Here is a 23,114-nt window from a genome sequence, read left to right as displayed (position 1 = left end):
TGTAAGAGATGAGGCTGAAGAAGTGGCAAGAAGCTCCATTTCCTTGGACTTTCAGACCATGCTATGGCTCAGTCTTTTAAGTGAGATGAGAAGAGCTTTGGAGAGTTTTGAGTAGAGGACTGTCATGATCTCATTCACTCTGGCTGACGAGTTGAGAACAGACAGGGAATAGGGACATAGCAAGGTGAAACCAGGGACACCTGCCGCAGACTACTGCGCCACCACAGATGAGAGACAGTGGTTGGCACAGGCTAACAGTTGTACAGGGAGTGGAAAGTGGTCACAATGTAGATCTATGACAAAGATAAATTTGACAGAAAGTGTGCTGATAAATTATATTGAGAGTGTGAGATAAAGCAAAGAGTACAAGATTACTCCAAGTTTTGGGTGGCCCAAAAACCCAGGGAAGAATAATTTTCAAGTATGGAATGACCAATTATGTCAAGTGCAACTGATGAGAAGATAAAGACTGAGATTGAACCCTTTGGAACTGGTGATGTGGAGGTCTTTGATAAGAGTCTTTGGTATGATGATAGGGACCCAAACCTGACTAAGGTGTATTCAAGAGGGAATGGAAGAAGAGGAAATGAAGACAGTATTCACTAGTTCTTGGGATTTTTAAAAAATATATTTTATTGATTTTTTTTACAGAGAGGAAGGGAGAGGGATAGAGAGGAACATCGATGACAGAGAAACATCGATCAGCTGCCTTCTGCACACCTCCTACTGGGGATGTACCCGCAACCAAGGTACATGCCCTTGACCGGAATCGAACCTGGGACCTTTCAATCCGCAAGCTGGTGCTCTATCCACTGAGCCAAACCAGTTAGGGCTCCTCTTGGGATTTTTACTGGAGAGGTGGGGGGGTATCAGCTGTAGAGGAATATGGGATTGAGGGAAGGCTTTTATTAATATATGGTGGGTTCAGATAATGTATTGCTGCTGCTTAAGATCAACCTGTTGATGGAAAATCCTGATGATGTAGGAGAGGGAAAATGGTTGAAGTGTGTCCTGCACAAGGGAGGGGATGGCCCCAGGCAGGAGCATGTGGAGAATACATTGTAACAGGAGATGCGGAGTCCATGGTCTAGGAGCAGGCCAGCCAGTAGAGGTGCTGATGGGTTATCTTCTGATTGCTTCTATTCCCTGGGTGAGGCAGGAAGCAAGTTCATCCACTGAGTTTATCAACTCACAGGACTAAGTGCTGAGTGTATGGAGACAAGAGATGTAGAATGATCACCCAGAGGAGGAGAGTATGATGGCTTTCGAGTTATCCAGGTCTGGGTTTCAAGTCCACCTCTAATCTGCCTCCTACTTCTTGGACTTAGATGGGTTAACCCTCCCCAATTCTACCTCCTCGTGATCAAAGTGGAAATAAAGATCTCTTAAGAACACCCAAATCTCATAGGGTTGTTCTGAAGGTTAAATAAGACCTTTGTGTTAAGTCCCAATACATAATAAATACCTGATAAATATTTATTCCTTCCCTACTTTTTCTTTCTTATATCCACTCTCTATTTCCCCCTTTTCAACTAAAGTATATATGGGTGAGGATGAGATAAATGTCTCATTCACAATTTAGAAATTAAAGAATGGAATGATCCTTTACCTTTTCCTTTCTCTCTCTTCTAAACCCCTCAGGGCTCTTTCTAACCCTAACACCAAACCAAATCAGTCAGCCCAGCAACCAATGGGTATTTAGAACTGTCTCCATGCTCAAAGGTGGTGTGTGTGTTGAGGTAAAAGGGGGCACAATCGACATGAGGTTCTTTTCTCTTATTGAAATAACCTTATAGTTTAAGCAGAAAAGAATAAAAATCAGAAGGAAAGCTATCCTCCCACATGCCGCTTTCACAAATACACAAATACTGTGCATCCTCCAAGCCCAGGCCTAAGCACATAACCATAGTTGACATAACCATGGTTTGAGGGCACCCAGAGACCATCCTCAGTTTGCATGATATCCAGAGAAGGGAAGTTGTGGCTGAAGGCCACAAAGTAGCAGAGTGAGAGCTAGAACCCAAGTCTTCTCATCTACTGGCTGGAATTCACTGACTTTTATTTATTAATATTTTCCTCCTCCTATTATTACTGGTAGTGATGATGATAATAATTAATATTTCCTGAGTGCTTACTATGCAGCAAATATAAATCTATGTATAGGTCCCACGTAATACTTCCATTAAACCCATAATGTAAGGTCAATTATTGTCTTTTTTTAATAAATAAGAAAGCTGTGTCCAATTAATTTAGGCACAGGGAAACCTCTGGTAAATGGAGGAGCTGGGCATGAACACAACAGGCTGGTTCTAATCGAAAGCCTTACTCACAAACCACGGTTCATTCCACCTTCCTCATTCCCACTGAAAGTAGATTCTCCCACTCTAACAGTTGGCCTGTGTCTTTGCTTCCATGTGGTCCTTATAGAAGGACCTGCCAGCTCGGCTTCAAAAGACAATTAAATTGTGGGTTTTTGCCCAGCTCTTCAATGTCACCTCCTTAAAGGCCCAGAATTTTCTCTCATGACTACCACAGCCACTTACAGCATTCCTTCCCTCATTCGTTCATTCATTCATTCATTCATTCATTCGTTCAACAAATGCCCAAACAAGTGCCCTCTCTGGGTCAGGTATCTGGCCAGGTGCTGGGGACACTGCATTAAAATAAGACAAGTTCAAGTTGCTGACACTTGTTACAGGAAGTGAGGGGTACAGATCAGGGAGCATGAGACACACAGTAAAACTGTAAACAGGTAAATGATCAAGATAATTTCCCAAGTAAATGTCCTTCAGTGGCAATCAAAGAGCACAAGGTCACTGGCATGATAAAAAGTGATCGGCTAGGGTCAGTACGACATCCCTCTGGAAGCTGGGGCAGAGGCCTTCCAAAGCAATTTCCAGCATAAATGCCACGGCTGTTCCTTTTCAGCAAACAGTGTCAGATTACCAAGAACACAAATAACAAGACTTATGCTTGCCAATACTGCCTGCATTCTCTGAAGAGCAAAAACCAAAAGCTAAGGGATCGGCCTTTTCATCTACCTCTCTCAGCACCATTTTGACAACTTCCTCTTTTCTAACCACATAATGATACTTAGCAAAGGCCTCATTGGAGAGTCTATCTTAGCCAAGGCTAATGTCATCTCTAAATAGGGCTGCTAATTGGAAGGATCTCATCTGTATTCCACGTGCAGAGGACCTGTGGGCTGAGGTGAATGGCAAAGCAGGCCCTGCCGGCTGGGCTCTGAAGGACAATCTGTGGGTGCCATCCTCCTGTCTCCTGTTGGATATGCTTCTCCTTAACTGTGCTGGGTAAGAGGGTGAGGATGCAGGGCCCTCTCTGGAGACCTGCAGTTACCATCCTCAAAGCCTCCACTGTCCCAACTCCCACTTCACAGCACCGTTCACATGACATCGTTAGCACGCTTTCTTTCTTCCTGGTGAGGTGGACAGAAGCAAGGATTGCTGCTACCCCGGTTTTATTGACGAGAAATGCAGGACTCTAAGAGGTTAAGGAACTCACCTGAGTGTACACAGCTGGGAAATGGTGAAGCCCAGGATTGATTCGGGGCTTCTGACTTGGAACCTCTAGTGGTCAGGGTCCCAATGGCAAATAGCCATTCCAGGTATGCCCTGCTTTCTGAAAGTTTGTGTTACGCGACTTCACTTTTATGAAAGGCCTGCATTAGTACAATAACGGCTTTACTGTAATAGTGAAATTCCTCTTTGGATTTCTCTTGGTTAGAGAAAACAGGTACTAATGTAAGACATTCATAAAGATGAAGTGGGGCAATGCAAACCTTTGGAAAGCGGGGGCTAGTCTTCGCTTTATGCCATTTTTGCTTAGGAAAGTTTTCATAAGAACTCTCTACTTTCAGAGGGCAGAGGAAACCTGTATACTGAGATGTGGCAATTTGAAAAGAGAATACAGTACTCTACTCTCCCCTAGGACACGGTTTCACTTTCTATGATTTCAGTTACCCACAGTCAAATGTGGCCTGGAAATAGTAAGTGGAAAATTCCAGAAATAAATCATAAGTTTTAAATTGTGCACTAGTTTGATAGTGTGATGAAATCTCACACTGTCCCACTTCGTCGCACTTGGGAAGTGAATCATCCCTTTGTCCAGCATGTCCACGCTCTCTATACACTGCCCACCAAGGTATGGCAGTGCGTGTATTCAAGTCACCCTTATTTCATTTAATAATGGCTCCAGAGTGCAAAAGTAGTGATGCTGGCAATTCAGATATGCCCAAGAGAAGCTGTGAAGTGCTTCCTTCTCAGCTTAATAAGAAAAGGGGGGGTTGGGGGAGAGTGGGAAACATATGTTAAGGTTACTGAGTTCTAAAGTAAGAACCAATCTCTGTCCATAAAATTGTAAAGAAGGAAAAAAAATTTGTGCTAGTTTTTCTGTTGCAATTCAAACTATAAAAGTTATGATCACAGTATGTGGGAAGTGCCTAGTTAATACAGAAAAAGCATTAAATCTGTAGGTGGGAGCCATGCACAGAAAATGTGTTCTAATGGACAGCAGTGCGTTAAGCCAGAGAGCACTGAGGCTACATGAAGACCTCAGCAAGGAAATGAGGGACACCAAACCAGTTACTGCAGGGAAAAAATTGTCACCATGAAATATTTTGAGTGAGAGAGAAAAGTTATACATTCATATAAGTTTTATTACAGTATATTCTTATAATTGTTTTATTACAGTTTTTAATCTTTTACTGTATCTAATTTATAAATTAAACTTTAGGTATATATGTATAGGAAAAAAACAGTATATATATATGGCTTGCTACTATTCAAGTGTCAGGCTTCCATTTGGGGTCAGGGAACATAACCTCCATGGATAAGGTAATTACTATAAGATATTAAAGGAATTATTTACAGAAGTATGGGCAGAAAGTAGGTCAACAAGGAATGGTACACTACTACAGAGTTTGTACTTTTTAATAAAGAACTGGGGAATCTTTTATTTCTTATGCTTGAAAAGGCAGGGAACCCAAAAAAAGGCCACCTGATAGGACCTATGGCTTACAGTCCTGCAGCACAGCCAACCCAAGGTAACCCCACAGAGAAGGAGCCAGAGGAATAGAGACTCTCTCCTCCCTCCTGCCTATTTTCCCTGCTGATGACATCCAAAGGTCTCTAGGTGGCAAAGGAGCCCCCAGGTGCAGCCCATGCAGGTCAGCCTGCTAGGACACGGGTCAGCCTGCTAGGATACAGAGCAGAGTGGAGAAGAGAATAGAGAGAAGACACCATGCCCAGGCTCCAAAGCTTCTCCACCATCCACTGTCTCCCCCTGGAGGGAAGACTGGAGCCAATACCTAAGTACACCCCTTTCTGAAGTGATTGCTCACCTTGCAAATATCGGGTCACCTTTTTCATGTGACACTTAGCAAGCATGAGCTCTAAGGCAAGGCTCAGTCACATAATTTGTATGTTAAACAGCTTCGCAGATATGGTAAAGGTTGCATTCATTTTCTTCTCAGTGGAAATCTGGACGGCAGATTTCAGAATCACCCCCAAGCCTTAAACCCATCTGCAGATGTCGACTGCATTGCGGCATGACTCTAACTCCAGAGGAGGTAAGTAGCATCCCTGCCAAGCTGGGGATCCAACTTATAGTTTACATATAGCAGGAAAAATTAAAAAATCGAGATAAGGCAAGGAGTCAACATCAGGGAACTGGCAAAGGCAAGTTCTTGATCTCCCCTGAGAACAGAAAGAGCTGTCCTCCCAGGGGGATGCTGTGGAGTGGGGCTGGCAAGGGAGCTGTGAAGCTTTGAGAAGGAATCCAGCAAACCAATCAAATGGAGAAGAAGGCATCAAAAGCCAGGGATCAGCAGACCAAGAAGAGAGGATGAGGAGGCAGAGGATGTGGGAAGGCAGGCCTGGGCAAAGCTGTAATCGGGCACTGGCTGAGATGGGCCTCCATGGCACATTGTGGGAAGGGTCCTGTGTTTACAGGACCAGCCAGAGGGCCACAGCTTCAGGCAGATGAGGAGGGACCAGGTTTCCCAAAGTGACAGCCTAACAAGAGCTGCCCCTACCAACAGGGTTTATGGATGGCAGAGGCGGGAGCAGGATGGCTTCTCCAACTGGCTCACATTCTCCTCCATTTGATCATGGCCTTGAAGACGGCCTGATGGCAGGAAGAGCCATGTATACTAATGATCACTGATCAACCAGATACTGACATCATCTCCTTGGATTTGTCCTCCTGCTCACTCTGCTTCACAGAAGGAGAATCATCATGGTCAAATTCAGCAGCAGCAGCATGGAGGTGCAGACTGAACTCTAGGCATGGGGCTCAACTATTTACATGCTGGTGCCACTGTTCACAGCCTACCCAAGGGCCACTTCCTCCTCTTCTTTGCTCAAAGTGCCTCAGTTCTGTGGATGGAGCAATGTGCCAGCTCCATGGTAGGAAGGATGATTGGTCTATGAGGATCAATGGTGACCCCTTCCCCCTCGGCCAGGGGAAAGCATGCCAGGGATGACAGGTAGAAGGATATAAAGGATGCACAGGCCCAGATGACATGTCCGAGCATCAACTCATTTCAGACACTATCTCCACTATACTTCCTGCTTACGGGAACACTATATGCCCCTAGAGTTTAAGCCTCTGTTATTTGCAACCAGGAGAGCCCTATCAAATGCATGAACATTGTCACTTTTCATTCCAATCTCATGAGGGAGGCATTATTACTAGCCAAATGTGATGACTGAGGCTTAGAAAAGTTAAGCAATTCGCCAACGGTCTATGGCAGTGGTTCTCAACCTTCCTAATGCCGTGACCCTTTAATACAGTTCCTCATGTTGTGGTGACCCCCAATTTCATAGTTACAAATTGAACATAATTAAAGCATAGTGATTAATCACAAAAACAATATGTAATTATATATGTGTTTTCCGATGGTCTTAGGCAACCCCTGTGAAAGGATCGTTCAATCCCCAAAGGGGTCGGGACCCACAGGTTGAGAACCGCTGGTCTATGAAGATCATGGTGACCCCTTCCCCAATGAAGCTAGTGGCAAAGCCAGAGTTGAAGCCCAGGGCTGTCCAACTCCAAAAGCTTGTGCGCTCAGCCACTAAGCACATTGACTTCTTGCCTGACCCGGGACAGCATCGGCTTCCCTTCAGCCACACAAAATAAGATGTAGCATGATGCCTGTGCTCAGAGCAACTGACCCTCATCACATACCCGCTTGAATCTTGTAACTCCCATCTCAGGCTAATTGCCATCGTTGCACCTCGATACACGGCTGAGACAGGGCACGCTGACCCAGAGGCAGGGACACTTGGCCCCTGCCTCGTTTCTATAGTCACTGCTGTGTGTGACCAGCCAGAGGCATGGATTACAGCCCAAAGCAGGGGGCTAGAGGCCTGGAGGTGAATGCTGCTCCACGCACCACCCGGCACAGAGCTGCCCAGACTTCCTACAAGAAACAGAGCAGCCCCCATTCCTCCTGAATACATTCCTGCTGCTCATCAATGGTCTATCGGGCTTTATTCTGTGAAATTAAAAAGCATATTGAAGAACAATGCATATAGGGCTGTCTCATTATTGAAAAAAATGTGTCTGCATATGCAAAGAAAAAAATCTAGAGAAGGGAAATAAAATTGTTAATAATCACTTCCATGGAATGGAATAAGGGCAGGGTGATGGGTATTGCATGGTTTTAAATAGCTTGCACCTTTCATATTTTTATGTTACTCAGTAGTCTTATTACATATTTTGTAATTTACATGGGGAATGCATTATAACAAGTTTTAGATATCCCATTACATAAAGCTAAAACATACCTATACTCAAAAATTTTCACCCCAACCTTCACATTGTTCCTTAGAATTTCTCTTCTTATAACTTCCTGTATATGTGGTTCTTTCTTTTTTTTAATTTTATGAAACAGGCAAGCCCCATTCATAATTTAAAAACAAATTAAAGAAAAAAATAGGACCAAAAAAAAAAAAACCACAGCATAGGACACTCATGAAACCCTGCCCAAAAGTTTACTAGTAATTTAATGAGTTTCAGGGGAGACCCCTACTGTGGGCCCCAAATGCAGTTTTAAGAAGCACACCCACAGAATTTCATGATGGTGATATGCCCACCACACAGTCAACACACAAACACATGTGCCCAAAAGTGCTTGCTTTCCAGCAGAGGGGGCACGTGCCCCTCATCCTCCGGGGGATGGGCCTATGCTCCTACCCTCTCTGTAAATCGCCTCCACTCCCTCATGCCTGCCAGAGCTCCCTCCAACATGTGCATTCAACCTGAGAGCAAGGCACAGTTCACCTGGTGCTGTGAATCACACTGGGAAATCACCAAAAGCCTTTTATAGATTAACTGCCTTCCTCAAAAAAAGGATAATCCTCAAAAGTTCAAAGCAGAAACGCTAGGATTACTTCACCATTCCTTTCGCTTGATATTTAAAAAGCACATTAAAATTTACAACACACATTCCCATGCAGGTTCTCATTTGATCTTCACAATAACCCTGTACAAGCAGACTGGGTAGAGGTGATGCCCGTTCTGTACAGATGAGGAGATCGAGGCAAAGAACAAGAGGACTGAATTAATGAAATCATCTAGAAGGCTGGAATCACAAGCCAAAAGCCACAAATACAGAGCCCTAGGTCAGAGCTCTTCCATTTATACATTCATCCAGGAATCACCAATCTGTTCACTACCTGTTATGTGGCAGGGCTATAATATACATCGCAGATACAACAGTGAGCTCTCGGGGTGCTTACAGCCCATGGGAAAGGCAGACAGCAATCAAATGATCAAAAACTACTCTGAATAGCCTGGCTGACATGGCTCAGTGGTTGAGTGTCGCCCTATGAACCGGGAGGACACAGTCCGATTCCCAGTCAGGGCACATGCCTGGGTTGCAGGCTCGATCCCCAGTGTGGGGTGTGCATGAGACAGTCAATCAATGATTCTCTCTCACCATTGATATTTCTCGCTTTCTCTCCCTCTCACTTTCTCTCTGAAATCAATAAAACATATTTTTAAAAATTACTCTAAATAAAATGAACACTATCTACACTAATAAAAGAGAAACATGGTAATTGGCATACGACCGCTAACCTTTTCATTGGCTAATCAGCGAGATATGCAAATTAACTGTCAGCCAAGATGGCGGCCGGCAGCCAGGCAGCTTGAAACTAACATGAGGCTTGCTTGCCTCAGTGACCGAGGATCGTTGGAGGAAACTAACGTTCCCCGTCTGCAGCTGCAGGCCTCTGAGCGGGCAGTTTAAGAAACATTGTAACAGATACCGCGGGACTTCAGCCAGCAGATTCGCAACATTGTAAGCAAAGGCCAGAAACCTACTTTCAGCCGCGGAGGCCTAAGAGCTGGAGCCAAGCCTCAAGGTAAAGCTGGCTCAGAATAAAAAAAAAAAAAAAAGAAAAAAAGGAGCGGTTGGGAACTTCAGTCACTCCCAGCCTGAAAACAGCCCTCAGCCCCTCACCCAGACTGGCCAGGCACCCCAGTGGGGACCCCCACCCTGATCCAGGACACCCTTCAGGGCAAACCAGCCGGCCCCACCCATGCACCAGGCCTCTACCCTATATAGTAAAAGGGTAATATGCCTCCCGGCACCGGGATCAGCGTGACAGGGGGCAGCGCCCAAACCCCCTGATCGCCCTGCGGCTCTGTGTGTGACAGGGGGCGGGGCCCCAACCCCCTGAGCAGCCCTGCTCTGTGCCTGATAGGGGGGAGCTCCCCAACCCCCCCCCCCCCACGGGCCCTGCTCTGTGTGTGATGGGGTAGAGCCATAACCTCCCCATCGGCCCTGCCCTGAGTGTGAGAGTGGCGGCGCCCCAACCCCTGATCGGCCCTGCTCTGTGGGTGATAGAGGGTGGTGCCCCAACCCCCTGATGGGCCCTGCTCTGTGTGTGACGGGGGCAGCGCCCCAACCCCCTGATTGGCCCTGCTCTGTGCGTGACAGGGGGTGGCACCGCAACCTCCCCATCGACCCTGCCTTCAGTGTGACAGGGGACGGTGCCCCAACCCCCCAATTGGCCCTACCCTGAGTGTGACTGAGGGTGGCATCACAACCTCCCAATCTGCCCTGCTCTGTGCATGACAGGGCGGCGCCCCAACTCCCCAATCGACCCTGCTCTGTGCCCGACCAGGGGCTGCACCTAAGGATTGGGCCTGCCCTCTGCCACCCGGGAGCAGGCCTAAGTCAGCAGGTCGTTATCTCCCGAGGGGTACCAGACTGCGAGAGGGCACAGGCCTGGCTGAGGGACCCCCCCACCCCCCCGAGTGCACAAATTTCTGTGCACCGGGCCTCTAGTTCTATAATAAAAATGTGAAACAGACAAGAGACTTCTTTCTTTTGTCATGAAAATTAAAGATAAGTTAAAGCAAGCTTGACATGCTAGAACTAGCATGTACAGAGATCCTGTGGCTTAAATGGACATGATACACTTTAAAACTAAGAGAACTTGAAGTCAAAGGAATGGGAAATCCAATGCAATAAAGAAACACAGACCAGACTGCAAAATTTTCGTACGCTATATTAAGCATTGTGACCTTTAGCCTAAAACTAAAGGAGACCATTAAATGAGCTTATGTGAATATTGGAGTGGGAAAGGAACATGGTGATCATATTTGCAGTGGGAAGTCCTTGTAGATCACCCATATGCCCAGGAAAAACTGCCATCATGAAAATTCCTCAGAACTCAATGTGCTCACCTATTTCCTATGAATTCCTGCAGGCTCTAGGACAGTGATGGCAAACCTATGACATGCATGTCAGGGGTGACACGCGAACTCATTTTTTTGGTTGATTTTTCTTTGTTAAATGGCATTTAAATATATAAAATAAATATCAAAAATATGTATTTGTTTTACTATGGTTGCAAATATCAAAAAATTTCTATATGTGACACAGCACCAGAGTTAAGTTAGGGATTTTCAAAATGCTGACAAGTCGAGCTCAAAAGGTTCGCCATCACTGCTCTAGGATGTATCTAATTAGATAGCAATAAAAGAAGCAATAACAACAAATGCCCACCTAAATGAGGTCCCCCACCACCCAACCATTTACTTCACCACCAGTAGTTTTTAATGTGACCTTGTGATTGCGAAGTCACCTTAAAGAACACAGTTTACCACCTTGAAACAGGAATATCAAAATTTATATTGGAGCTGTGTAAAACCACCCGTGTAACACTGGAGACTAACGTAATGCATCTATTTCACATTTTAAGAAATAGCCGAACGGCTCATTTGCAGTCAGTCATGATTTAAGATTAGGTCCTTGGCCATTACACATCAGCACCGAGGCACATACAAGGCATACAAATCATAGGAGGAGGACGGGCCGTTTGAAGGCCTGACCCAACATTATCTCTGTGGTATTGGGGTCGTGAACCTGTCGATCAACACTCTAGATTCTAGGGAAAAGGGAGAGTCTTTAAATCTAAAAATAACACCACATAAGCCTTCTAGAGACTAAAGACCAACAGTGGTTGGAATATATAATGAGGCAGATCTTGATCCAACAGGAAGGTAGCCGCATGAGGTGAGCAGCATCCCCGCCTCAGAATATAATACATCAAACTTGGCCTTTGTTTCAGTTTATAAATGGGATGCCTTACAGCAGTGATTTTCAACTGGTGTGCTGCAGGAATTTTTAAAACATGCAATACCTTACTATTTAGTCAGGGGCACCGATCTCTTTCCCCTTAGATTATCAAATAAAAAAATAACAATAGGCAACACAACAATAGCCATCTGGTGGGAATGAGTCAAAATTATACCCATTTTTGATCAGATCAGCAAAAAATATTGTTTGGTGTGCCTCAGAATGTTTGTATTTAGTTTATGTGTGCCATGAGATGAAAAGGGTTGAAAATCGCTGCCTCAGACTGTTTTCCATGAGAAGTTAAAAGTGTCACCTTGTCACACGGGGTGCTGACAAGAGGAAGGAAGAGGAGGAAGAGAAGGTTAAAAGACGAGGGAGGGACTGGTAGAGAATAAACTGCCTGAAAGAGAACTAAGGAAGGACCTCTGATCTCTAGCTGCCCCTGACTTACGGTGAACCCCTGGACAAGTGACTTCTCCCTAATGATGCAATAGCTCACCCCCAAGGGGCTATAGGAAAGATCAAGTAAATATAAACATCATCCCTAATGACACAGAAAACACTAACCTCAACTCAGTTAAAAGCTGAGCAAAAAGTCTGAGCTTCCCTTGAAGGGTGTTGGGCTTCTGAGGACAAAATGCAAAGAATTCAAGAAAAGTGTATCATGCATTCCCCAACTCCTTCCTTGCTTATGCTTCAGTGACAGCGTCAGAGCTGGAGAGCAGGTGTTAGAAAAAGTGCACTGAGCAACCGAGTGAATCAGGTGTCCTGCCGAGGACATACCAGGACATAACACAGCTGTTTACCTCCAGTGGAAATAAAACCCCATGCTGGGTCATACGGGCACTCTGAGTGTCCCAAAGAAGCCAGCTGATGCCCTCCCACCCCACCCCCGTCAAGCCTGTGAGTTCCTATGTGTGAAATTCGCTGTCAGGAAAGCGATGCCCTCAGACTAATGGACATTAATGAGTACAGATGTAGCGTGACATTCCTGGGGAAGAGTTAGAGATGGCATCACGCAGGCCCTGGGAGGAGAAGGGAAATTATTTCCACTCTAATTGCCCAGGAAAACCCTCAGGTGAGGGCCCGGGCACATTAACCCGCTGGTTTAATGGCTCTGGAACTACTGCCGGGAGAGGCACTCACAAGAAGTTCCGAAGGATGAACTGAGGTCCAAAAGTCAATTGGATTTGAGGTCAGAGCTGGGGAAAGAGTGCAGAGAAACTTTTTTCTTCCAAGCCTCACACCCCATCCTTACAAGATCCCCTCAAAGAAGAACAGCAGACAAGGACAGCTATAAATTTGTTTCCTTGCTTCCAACTGCTCTGGCTGTGATTATTTATAACATTAATTTAATTAAAGTTTCCATAGAGATAGATGAATTTCTTTATGGTAGTGTGCAAAATCAATTCCTTTCAATGGCAACATCAGTATCCTTGGTCTAAGTAGAAAACTAATGCATATTTGGAATTTTTTTCAATTAAAAAGTGCTCATGGCTCATGCATTTTTTATCCCCCAATGCTCTTTTCTAATGAGTGAGGCATAAAGGAACAGAGACAACTAATGTATAAATGTACATTTTTTTAAATATAGGTTTCATAATATGTATTGTTCTGGTTTGACTTTTTATTTCTCTTTGCTTTCCTGTAAAACAAAAATAACCATGCATATCCATCACAAAAGGACAGAGTAAAATTATAACAATAAAGATGCAAGCATCGATATCTTTTCCTACAAGAAAACATTTATTTCTCTTACAGCCTATTTCCCTTCCATTTGTCCTGTACAGACCAGGTCCATACCGATACAACGCAAAATGTGTCTGAAGGCATGTAAATGAAATCACTAGGAGGTTGGCTTAGAGTGAGGACACTGCTATCTTATCTTCCTCTCTATCCTAATATAGCTTGGGCCCCATGTATGCAATAAAGTGCCTTCTTGTTAATCTACTCATCACCTCAGGTAGCCAGCAAACCCCCATGTAAAGTTTTATTCTATTGTATTTCTTTCTATTTGCAACTTTGGAAGCCTGAGAGTACAGGATGCTAGGGTGAGATGTAGGGCACTCTCTCGTCATCCACTTCAATTAATCTTTTCACCTCCTACCTCTGTCTGCCATTGAGGCCATGGTTAACCAAAGGTATATTTAAACCCACCAGGGAACAAGTGGAAAAAATAAAGGTTCTTGAAAAGAGAACATGAGAAAAGGTCTTCTACTGATGTCATTACAAGACAGGGTAAAGTTAAACTTGGAACCCACCTAAGGAGGTTGAAATTAATAAGCCACAGGGTACACAGCATGGGCAGAAGTGGTAGGGGGAAGTCAGTAGAATAAAACATCCAACACAGTAAAGTTTGAACAATTAACAACCACTCCCTATTTTTCCAAAGGATCTATAACTTTGAATGTATTACATTGGCTACCTTGATCTTTAGATTCATTCTCTTCCACTATTTAAATCTCTACAGTTTGGCCGCAAAGTATTTTTTCCCCTTCAGAGGATGTGTTATGTCTTTCAACAGTACAACTATCCATCATCTGCTGGCTACAGTACACTGCTCTATCTTGTAAGTCACTAAACTACCAAGGTCCCCATGGCCAGGGAAACCTGCATGCCCACACCCCGACCCATCCCCAAAGGCTGTCCACTGTCACATGTCTGGGGCAATGAACACTGGAGTACATGGTGGAGAGATCAAGACACCAACATCCCTTAGCCTCCAAAAATGCATATTTGGCATTTACTCCAGCAAGGAGGATGCAAGTGAGAATAAAAGAGATGGTCATCTAGGTTAAGTAGTCTTTGCTCACTAATAGCATGTTGCACTGTCTACCCACATTTCAATTCAGATGATTCAACCCCCCTGGTGGTCTACTACAAAAGCGGCTCTGTGAAGATGGCACGCTGAGTTGCTCTCCATAGTCCTGAGGGTGTGTGGGCAAGGGGGTGGGGGAGAGAGAAGTGCATGCCTTTTACTTAATTAAGTATCTGAGGTGCCCAGGTCAAAGTTGGAAATCACCTAGTCCTAGCCCCTTATTATATACCTAGAGAGTGAAATAAATAACTTTCCCGGGGCATACAAACTTAATTTCTTCTCAGCTCAAGTTTTCAGTCCAGAATACCTCTGTGCTAAAAGCCAAAATTTCAAAGTAGAAAAGCAAATAGTGCATCTTTTATTTAGGTGACCCAGGAAATTATAACAAATGAATTTTCCCACTCAGTAAAATTTCTCCTGGCAACCTGCACTCCAGGCTTTCAAAGTTCCAAATGGAAAAGACTAAAAAGAAACACAATAGAATCATCGCTTTACACAGGGGTTTATTGGGTACTTGTGGCCATGGGTAGCTTAACAAGCTGGCACTTTATTGCATACACAGGGCCCAAGCTATATTAGGATAGAGAGGAAGATAAGATGGCATTTCCTACTCCTAGTGATTCCATCTACATGCCTTCAGACACATTTTGCGTTGTATTTTATTGGTATGGACAGGAGTCTGTCTCTCCCTACAGGCTTTCCCTCACTTCCAACTTGATACCACTCTCCCATATACACTCTTCTCTCACTGACCCTATGATTGGCTTTGTAATACTTATAAGATGAACCTCATTTCAAGTACAATTCTTATGTGACTGGCACACAATCAAATCACACACTGGCAAAACTGAAGCTGCAGAAATTGTCATGCGCTCTCACTTGGGGTGGTAAGAAATGAAGAGGCTCTTCCACATCCCCAGGAGCTCTCCCTTCTGTGATCTCCCAGACCTGATTGTCTCTACCAAGAATCCAGTAATCCATCATGTATTCCCTTGTGACCTCTTACATTGTTACTTAAATTTACACACGGGGATGTCCTGTCTTCCTAACTCGCTTGTCATATCTTCCTGGACAGAGGGTCTGGAGCTGTTGGGTTAGCTGGACAGGAGGCATACACTGGCTTCTCAATTTAATTTTAGTCCATTTGATGATGAGTCTTGGGCATGTGTTCCTGTTCGTGACATGAATAATATATCAGTGCGGGAATCAGGAGATTGAGAGTCTTGGCCTGGCTCTCTTAGAAGCTGTAACCTTTGACAGTCATTTCTTAACTTCCCTCTCCTGATTGTAAATGAAAATGTTGGTATGAAATCAAAGCAGTACATTATACATGTTGCTTAACTACCTTAGGGAATGGGAGTTCTAACAAGATGTTTGTAAATACTTCAGGAGCTCCCTCGAAAGTAAGATGCCATATCCTCATAGTTCATAATGAAAACCTAGAGCTATAAGCAGATGCCCACATCCTGGAGTTACTCTGAAATGTTAGACAGACACCTTGAATTACTGACTTGTTCAGTGACTTACAGTAAGTTTATTTTTCTGATTCTGCATATGCAAAAATTGAATGTGCTCCTCAGTGAAAAAAACAGCATGTGTTACACGTAAAATCTCATATGTTTATTGTCTAAACTATAATCACTGAGTTAACCCCTTGTCAGAGTGACTGTCAATATGCAGGGGTGCCGAAACCGGTTTGGCTCAGTGGATAGAGTGTCGGCCTGTGGACTGAAAGGTCCCAGGTTCGATTCCGGTCAAGGGCATGTACCTGGGTTGCGGGCACATCCCCAGTGGGGGATGTGCAGGAGGCAGCTGATCGATGTTTCTCTCTCATCGATGTTTCTGACTTCTATCTCTCTCCCTTCCTCTCTGTAAAAAATCAATAAAATATATTTAAAAAATTTTTAAAAAATTATCTGTTTCCTTAAAAATAAAAATATGCAGGGGTGTGTGGTGGGGGGGAGGGTGTGCGTGTGTGTGTGTGTGCACACTGCACACACTTGCACAGTCTGAACTAATGAGGCGAGAGTTCAGAGCTCGGTTGCAATGTGACTGTGGGAGAGAATTTTTCCCAGCACTGGGGGAAGAGGAGGTTGGCTTAGAGTGAGGACACTGCATACGGCAAAATGTGCTACCGAAGGCTAGGTGAACGTACCATTCAATTACCAACACCTTTGAGTCCAACCCTTAGCTGTCAAGAACCTCAGCTCCACTGTCACTTCAAGACCAGATGCTGGGAGTGACTATTTGCAGTTCTCGCCACTGCTCAGCTGCTAATAGGCGCTGTCAATTCAGCCTGCACACAAGGCTCAGTCCGAGTCCACGCTTTCTCTGAATCCAGGGTGAATCCAGGGTGAATCCAGGAAACAGGGCTGGTCACTGTTGGGGGCCTGGAGGCTTCAGAGTTTAAAAATGACTGAATGAATAAGCTATGAACTTCCCGATGGCAAGGACTCTGTACCCTCCACAACCTGGCAGGGATAGTGCATCCAGTACATTAATGTGATGGGTTGAGGGATCATTAAAAGTCACCAAATAAAGACAAGGAATGAAAATTCCTTTTGTGGTGAAGGAGAAAGAACATTTGGACACTAATCACGCATCAATGGATTCTGAGCTTTGAGTGATGGGGACAGGCTGCCGGGTGAGCTGGGAATGGAGAGGGAGAATCTGGCCTCTCTAGACTTTGTTGGAAACTATTAATATAAAGGTAGTAGGTGGAAAACCCACGGCAGTGGAGATAAGCAGGCTGGCCACCCGACTGAATGATTCCTTTCATGTTTCTAGCTTGAGGTAAGCTGCTGCCCACACTTCGGGAGCTTTTAGTTAGGCCCAGCTAAACAGCTGGAGCTGAGAGAAAGGTGTCAGTCTTGGTAGCAGGCAGAAAGTGTTGAACTGCTGACAAAAATAGCAGTCGCTTTCCTTTGACAATTTGTGTAATCAGGTCAAATAAGGCTCTGTTTCTCAATTCTATCCTTAAAAAGGTGGAAAATCCTGCCACACATGCAGTGCCTCAGAGCAATGGAGGTGCCTGGGAAATTATTTCCACCTATTTTCACATGTTCTTATGATCCCCGCACCTTCTGCAGCAGCTCTCCCCTGGGAAGGCTCCCTGGTGTGGCCGTGACTATGTCCTGGGAAGTACATGAGTTACACAGGGGGCATGGAGGGGAGGGGAGGTCCCAGTTCAAGGTTTTGGCTCTATGCTTATTACATTATGTGATTGAGACCGAGTTGCTTATCTTCTCTGAGCCTTTTAATTCCAAATCTGGGACTAATAAAAGTGTCTCCACATGGCTATCCTAAGGAATATCATGCTGAGAACATTAACTAGCCTGTTGTATGTACCCAATACATGCAGGGTCCTTCGCCAGCCCATGACAATGCAATGAGTTCTGTTCATAAGATTCCACATCTTACTGAACAACTCCAATGATCAGCAACAAAAAACATGTAGGAGGAAAATACTAGAGAGGAGCAAACTGCTCGCACTGCACCGAGCTCTTGCCTTTTCTCAGTTCCAAGTCCAGGGCCAATGGTCCCCACTGATGGGCTGAAGAGCAGAGGGGCTAGAGCAGACACTCATGCATCAGGTTTGGGTCCGAATCCTAGCACTGCCACTGATGAGCCGCGGAATGGCAGACACATAATGCAACCTCAGTTCCATCATTTTAAAATGAGAAAAATAACAGCACTGAATGTAGGGTGAATGAATTATGTAAAATGCTTAATTAGCACTGTGCCTAACACAGTCAACACGCAATAAATCATCTCCATCACATCACCGTTGATCATCTAACAGGTAGGACTCTAGCGGATGACAGGTAGAGAAAAATAAGATAGCATAACTCTAAAGTAAAAGGAATCAAAAAGGAACAATCTTCTGATGGGATGAAATGTATAGCTTAGAGTAAAAATTCAGCTGTAGTGAAATTCATTCTCCTGGGAGGGTGGCCAGGATTAGGAGGAGGAAACCAGTATCTCGACAAGGAAGCCAGAGCTACCGCCACTCTAACTCAGCCAGTGCTGGCCAGGAAGAAATTTGTGCACTTGTTCTGTGCACTAGGCACTACCTTTTCCTTAATCTTCCCTCCTCCTTACTGGGGTCTGCTTCAGGTACTTAGTTTCTGAGGGACCCCCATTTATGTGTTGCACCCCAACCTCTCCTCTGGCTTATCCCCTCTACTTAACCCCATGGTTTTGAAATGCCAGTCCATGCATCAAGTCTCACTGCCTGCATGAAACACTACATGTAGAGCTTGCTAAAAATATACCTTCTCAGTTTCCAGCCCTCAGGGTCTGATCCAGTGGGTCACATGGGGCCTGGTTTCCCATGTATTTTCTTAGAGGTTCCCCAATAATTCTTACATGCAATCAGGTTTGGGAACTATGTTTCTAGACTTCCTACACCAAGATCAAAATTTACCTCTTCTATGGCCCAGTCATTCCGGGCCTTTCTTTCCCCTGACCTTTCTGAAAAACTCATTTGTGTCTGGGCCCATGAATCATCAACTGGCAGCAACTTTATTTTTCTCCTCCAAGATCTTACACAAAGGACAACATGTTATGGCATGAACCAAAGTATGAAAAACTTCAAGAGAAGGGAAAGAATATTTATAATCCCCTCAGTCCATTCTTTATCAATAGGGCGAACCCTAGAATATGTTGTGGATTCCAGCTCTCCCATACTCTCCCCAACTTTCTAGGTAGAGAGGTCAAGGTAGCCAAGAAGGACATACCATGAATGAAAGTTTGGAGACAAAGAGGCACCAGAGACGTGCAGAATAAATAATCATAATATCAACAGCCACCACGTAATGAACACCAAAGGCCAAGCACCACCCTAAGCACTTTACATGGATCATTTAACATTCCCATCTATGAGAATATGTTAGTATTATTATTTCCAGTTTCCAAATTTAAAAAACTGAGATGCAAAGAAATTAACGTGCCCAAATTCACACAGCTAACATATGGCTGAAGATGGGAGAAGAAGACATCTCGTGGGGACCAGAGAATTGCTGAAGTCATGAGACCTTAGCTAGCAGAGACATAGCCTCTCTCCTCTTTATTCGTCTCCAGGCAGAAGAATATTGGGGGAGGGGAATAAATTTTGGAAGGAGAAAGCAAAAAATTGCATAGCAAGAAAAGAGCAGTATCTCCAGGAGTTCTCAGTTGGGAATTACTAAGTTAGGGCTTTGAGGCCTCTTTCTGGCTGAGGACATAGGAGGACATGCAAGGCCCTTCATCCACTCTCCCATTTGGGCATCATATGGGTGGGGGGAGGGAGGGCAAGAGACCTACCAGATAGCCTTTGGCTCTAGAGAATTGAAGATGATGAGCTCTTAAAGGTAGAAATGGAGATGGCAGCATGAGGATGGCTTTATTCAAGCTGCCAAGCCCCAGACTGCAGGGTAAAAAGCCAGTGGTTTCTATGGAAACTTTGTCCATGCACACATATTATATCTGGATAATTCTTCAGAAATCCAGAAAGTACCTTAAATAGATGACATCAAAACGGACCAAGACTCACTTCACATGGTGGAACTTCCCTTAAGACTGACACTAGTTTCTGTTCCTTGCCCTTGTAGATCTTTTCTGCAAGAGACTACAGACCTAGAGTGGGGAATACATTAAATATCTCCTCATCAGAAGTGTTGTCTGCCCAGCTGGTATGGCTCAGTGGTTGAGTGTCAACCGATGAACCAAAAGGTCACAGTTCGATTCTCAGTCAGGGTACATGTCTGGGTTGTGGGCTCGATCCCCAGTGTGGGGTGTGTAGGAGGCAGCCAATCAATGATTCTCTCATCACTGATGTTTCTCTCTCTTTCTCTTCCTCTTTCTCTCTCTCTCTCTCTCTCTCTCTCTCTCTCTCTCTCTCTCTCTCCCTCTCCCTCTCCCTCTCCCTCTCCCTCTCCCTCTCCCTCTCCCTCTCCCTCTCCCTTTCCCCTCCCTCTCCCTTCCTCTCTAAAATCAATAAAAATATATTTATTTTTTAAAAATAAGTGTAGTAGGGGGCTGAGTGACCTTGGATTATCCCTCCTTCTGTTGGGTTCCAGAAGGGAGGTTGTCCCCAACATGTCTGTTCTTTATTCTGGGCCCAAGGGAGCAAGTCCTGTGGCTGAACAGTTATTTTCACTTTGATGGTAACATTAATGAAAACTAACGATTCATGGGCAGTGCTTGCAATACAAACATTTCTCTATAATAGGGCTCAGATCACTATCCAGAAGGATTTTCAGTGGGTTCTGGGGAGATGAAAACATTCCCCTTGACCACCATTACCCAGCTGCCCAGCTGCAAATGCTCCAATGGAGACCAATAGTCTCCTTTCTTCAGCTGGCAGTAAACCTGACCAATGACGGATATGGGGTACAGTATTTCCTTCACACCCCAACCCACCACCTCCTGTGAAACCCTCAGACCTCACAAATAGTCCTGCCATCCTCGAACGAGCTGGACGGCTCATTCCTCTGCAGAGAATGGATGGTATCAAAGATTCAAAGACCAGCCTCTTACAAAGCCTCCATTTGGAAAAGATATTTAAGCAAAGCTGTGCCTGATGAAGTGAAATAGAATTAGCCGCCTCAGTAGCACAGGCTTCTCAGATTCATTCTGAGGCTGGCTGGCTTATTCGCATCCAAGGGGAATGAACTGAACAACAATACATCATAGTTAACTGTGATCACAGCTCCATGGAATTTCCGACGGTGCCTGGAGTACACCGAGGTGCACTTACTGTTCCCCAATCTGTAATCAACCTTTTGTACGTTTGTTCCTAATCACAGGATATGGTTTCATCCTAATGAACTGTTTTCTTAGCGTTTTACAGTTGGTCATTTCAGCACATCTAAATGGCCTGCTCGGTAGGTTAAATTACTATGAGGGTCCCTTGGTTTTTGTTTCCCGGAAAAGCTGAGAGGGGCTTGATTTCTCCTCTTTCCCATGGCTTGATTTCCAGGACAGATCATGAAAGATGAAAGATCAAAGGCAAAGACGTACCTGTTGCAGTCAACGTGGAGGAGGAGGTGAGAGGCGCTAACTGACAGCGCGAGCTTGTGCCACTGTCCATCGGCCATCCGGTACGGAAGGGCCTCCGTCCTGGGCTTCCCATTATGTATGTAATGATACCGGATCTCATCCCTCAGACCACTGCTCTCCAGTTCAAAATAGCTGTATGGAGAGCAACAAAAACTGGTATTATTTTCCTTCCAGACATCACAGGCATAATCAGTCCTTGCTACCTACTAGCTTACAACCACGTTACTCAGAATCTAAAATTAGTGAAACATGACACAATGAGCTACATCCCAAAATCAATGGGACCACATGGAACCCAATTCACCTATTGTCTGAGGGGCCTTTTAGTGACACACCTTGAGCCTCTGAAATGGGCATTGATCCACTGTAATGTAACTGGCCACAAACTAATTAGCAAAGCGCTGGGCAGTGTCTCTTAAATGCCTAAAAACAGTTAGATCCCTCTTTCTATTGTCTAAAAAAGACCACGTGGAATGGACTTATGTTATTTTTATTACTGCCATTTTTACTTTTTCAAGAATTAGAGAAAAATAGAAGTCATGTTGGGTATCAGGGATTCAAATAAACTGTCAGAGTGATGACAGTGAAGAGATTAGTAAGGCTTTTTTATCTTTTACTTCTCCCTGTACAGAAAGCTGTAAGTGGCCACTATTCCTAGATATGCAGAGGAGGAAACGCTGAAGCTACTCACATATGGACCAGAATTTCAAATCATCTCATCATGGAATAAAACATGCAACTGAGTTGTTTCTTTGCCCAGATTGTGATCATGTTTCCAGATCCATGAAAAACTCTTAGCACCACCACTGTGGTCGGTGCTTCAGTCATAAAACACAACCGGGACTTGGGGACACTCCTGAGACACACAGCAGGGCTGACACTTTCACAGGTGGCAGACCCATCTGTCTCCTGTGTTCTCCTGAAATGTGTCATCATCACTGAGCTTAATCTCACTGTCAAGCATGGCATTGGGCCTTTAACATACACTATCTAACTTATCACTACAAAAACCTACCAGGCTGATATTATTTTTTAACCATTAAAAACTGAGATTCTGGCCCTGACTGGTTTGGCTCAGTGGATAGAGCATCGGCCTGCAGACTAAAGGGTACCAGGTTCGATTCCGGTCAAGGTCATGTACCATAGTTGTGGGCACATCCCCAGTGGGGGATGTGTAGGAAGCAGCTGATCGATGTTTCTAACTCTCTATCCCTTTCCCTTCCTCTCTGTAAAAAATCAATAAAATATATATTTTTTAAAAAACTCAAAATAGAAAACAGCAAAGTCTGTTAATACATTCATAAGACTTTAAAAGAAAATAAAACTGAGATTATAGAATTCAACAGCATACCCAAGTCAGGATTTAAACTCAGGTCTCAAGTTGATGGCCTATGTACTTTCTACCAGTTTTCTGCCCATCTCAGAGGCAGGAGAAAAAGTAGTAAGGATGGTCTCAACTGGCACTATCTCACAGCAACTCATTCATATAAACTCAAGAACTACTCGCCTAGACAGGTAACCTGGCTCAATCCCCAGACTTGGAAGGACCTACTGCTTCTCCTCTCATCCATTGAGTTGTCCTGACCCCATTAGCCAGATTGTATTTAATCTAAAACATGAAATGCACCTTCTATGAGAACC

General features: G+C 44.5%; 1 protein-coding gene across 2 annotated transcripts in view; it reads right to left on the bottom strand.

The window, feature by feature from the left end:
* The window catches only part of NELL1 (neural EGFL like 1), a 706,205-nt gene that overhangs the window by 591,704 nt on the left and 91,387 nt on the right, over nucleotides 1–23,114 (bottom strand). For both annotated transcript variants that reach the window (XM_036325664.1, XM_036325665.1), the window contains exon 4: nucleotides 21,435–21,605. In XM_036325664.1, coding sequence (XP_036181557.1) covers nucleotides 21,435–21,605 — 171 coding nt within the window. The remainder of the gene's footprint in view (nucleotides 1–21,434; nucleotides 21,606–23,114) is intronic.

This window comes from Myotis myotis, unplaced genomic scaffold (genome assembly GCF_014108235.1).
Source record: "Myotis myotis isolate mMyoMyo1 unplaced genomic scaffold, mMyoMyo1.p scaffold_m19_p_10, whole genome shotgun sequence".
In the NCBI taxonomy this organism is placed as follows: Eukaryota; Metazoa; Chordata; class Mammalia; order Chiroptera; family Vespertilionidae; genus Myotis; species Myotis myotis.
Note: the sequence above shows the minus strand (reverse complement) of the source record. Positions and strands in the feature narration are given on the sequence as shown.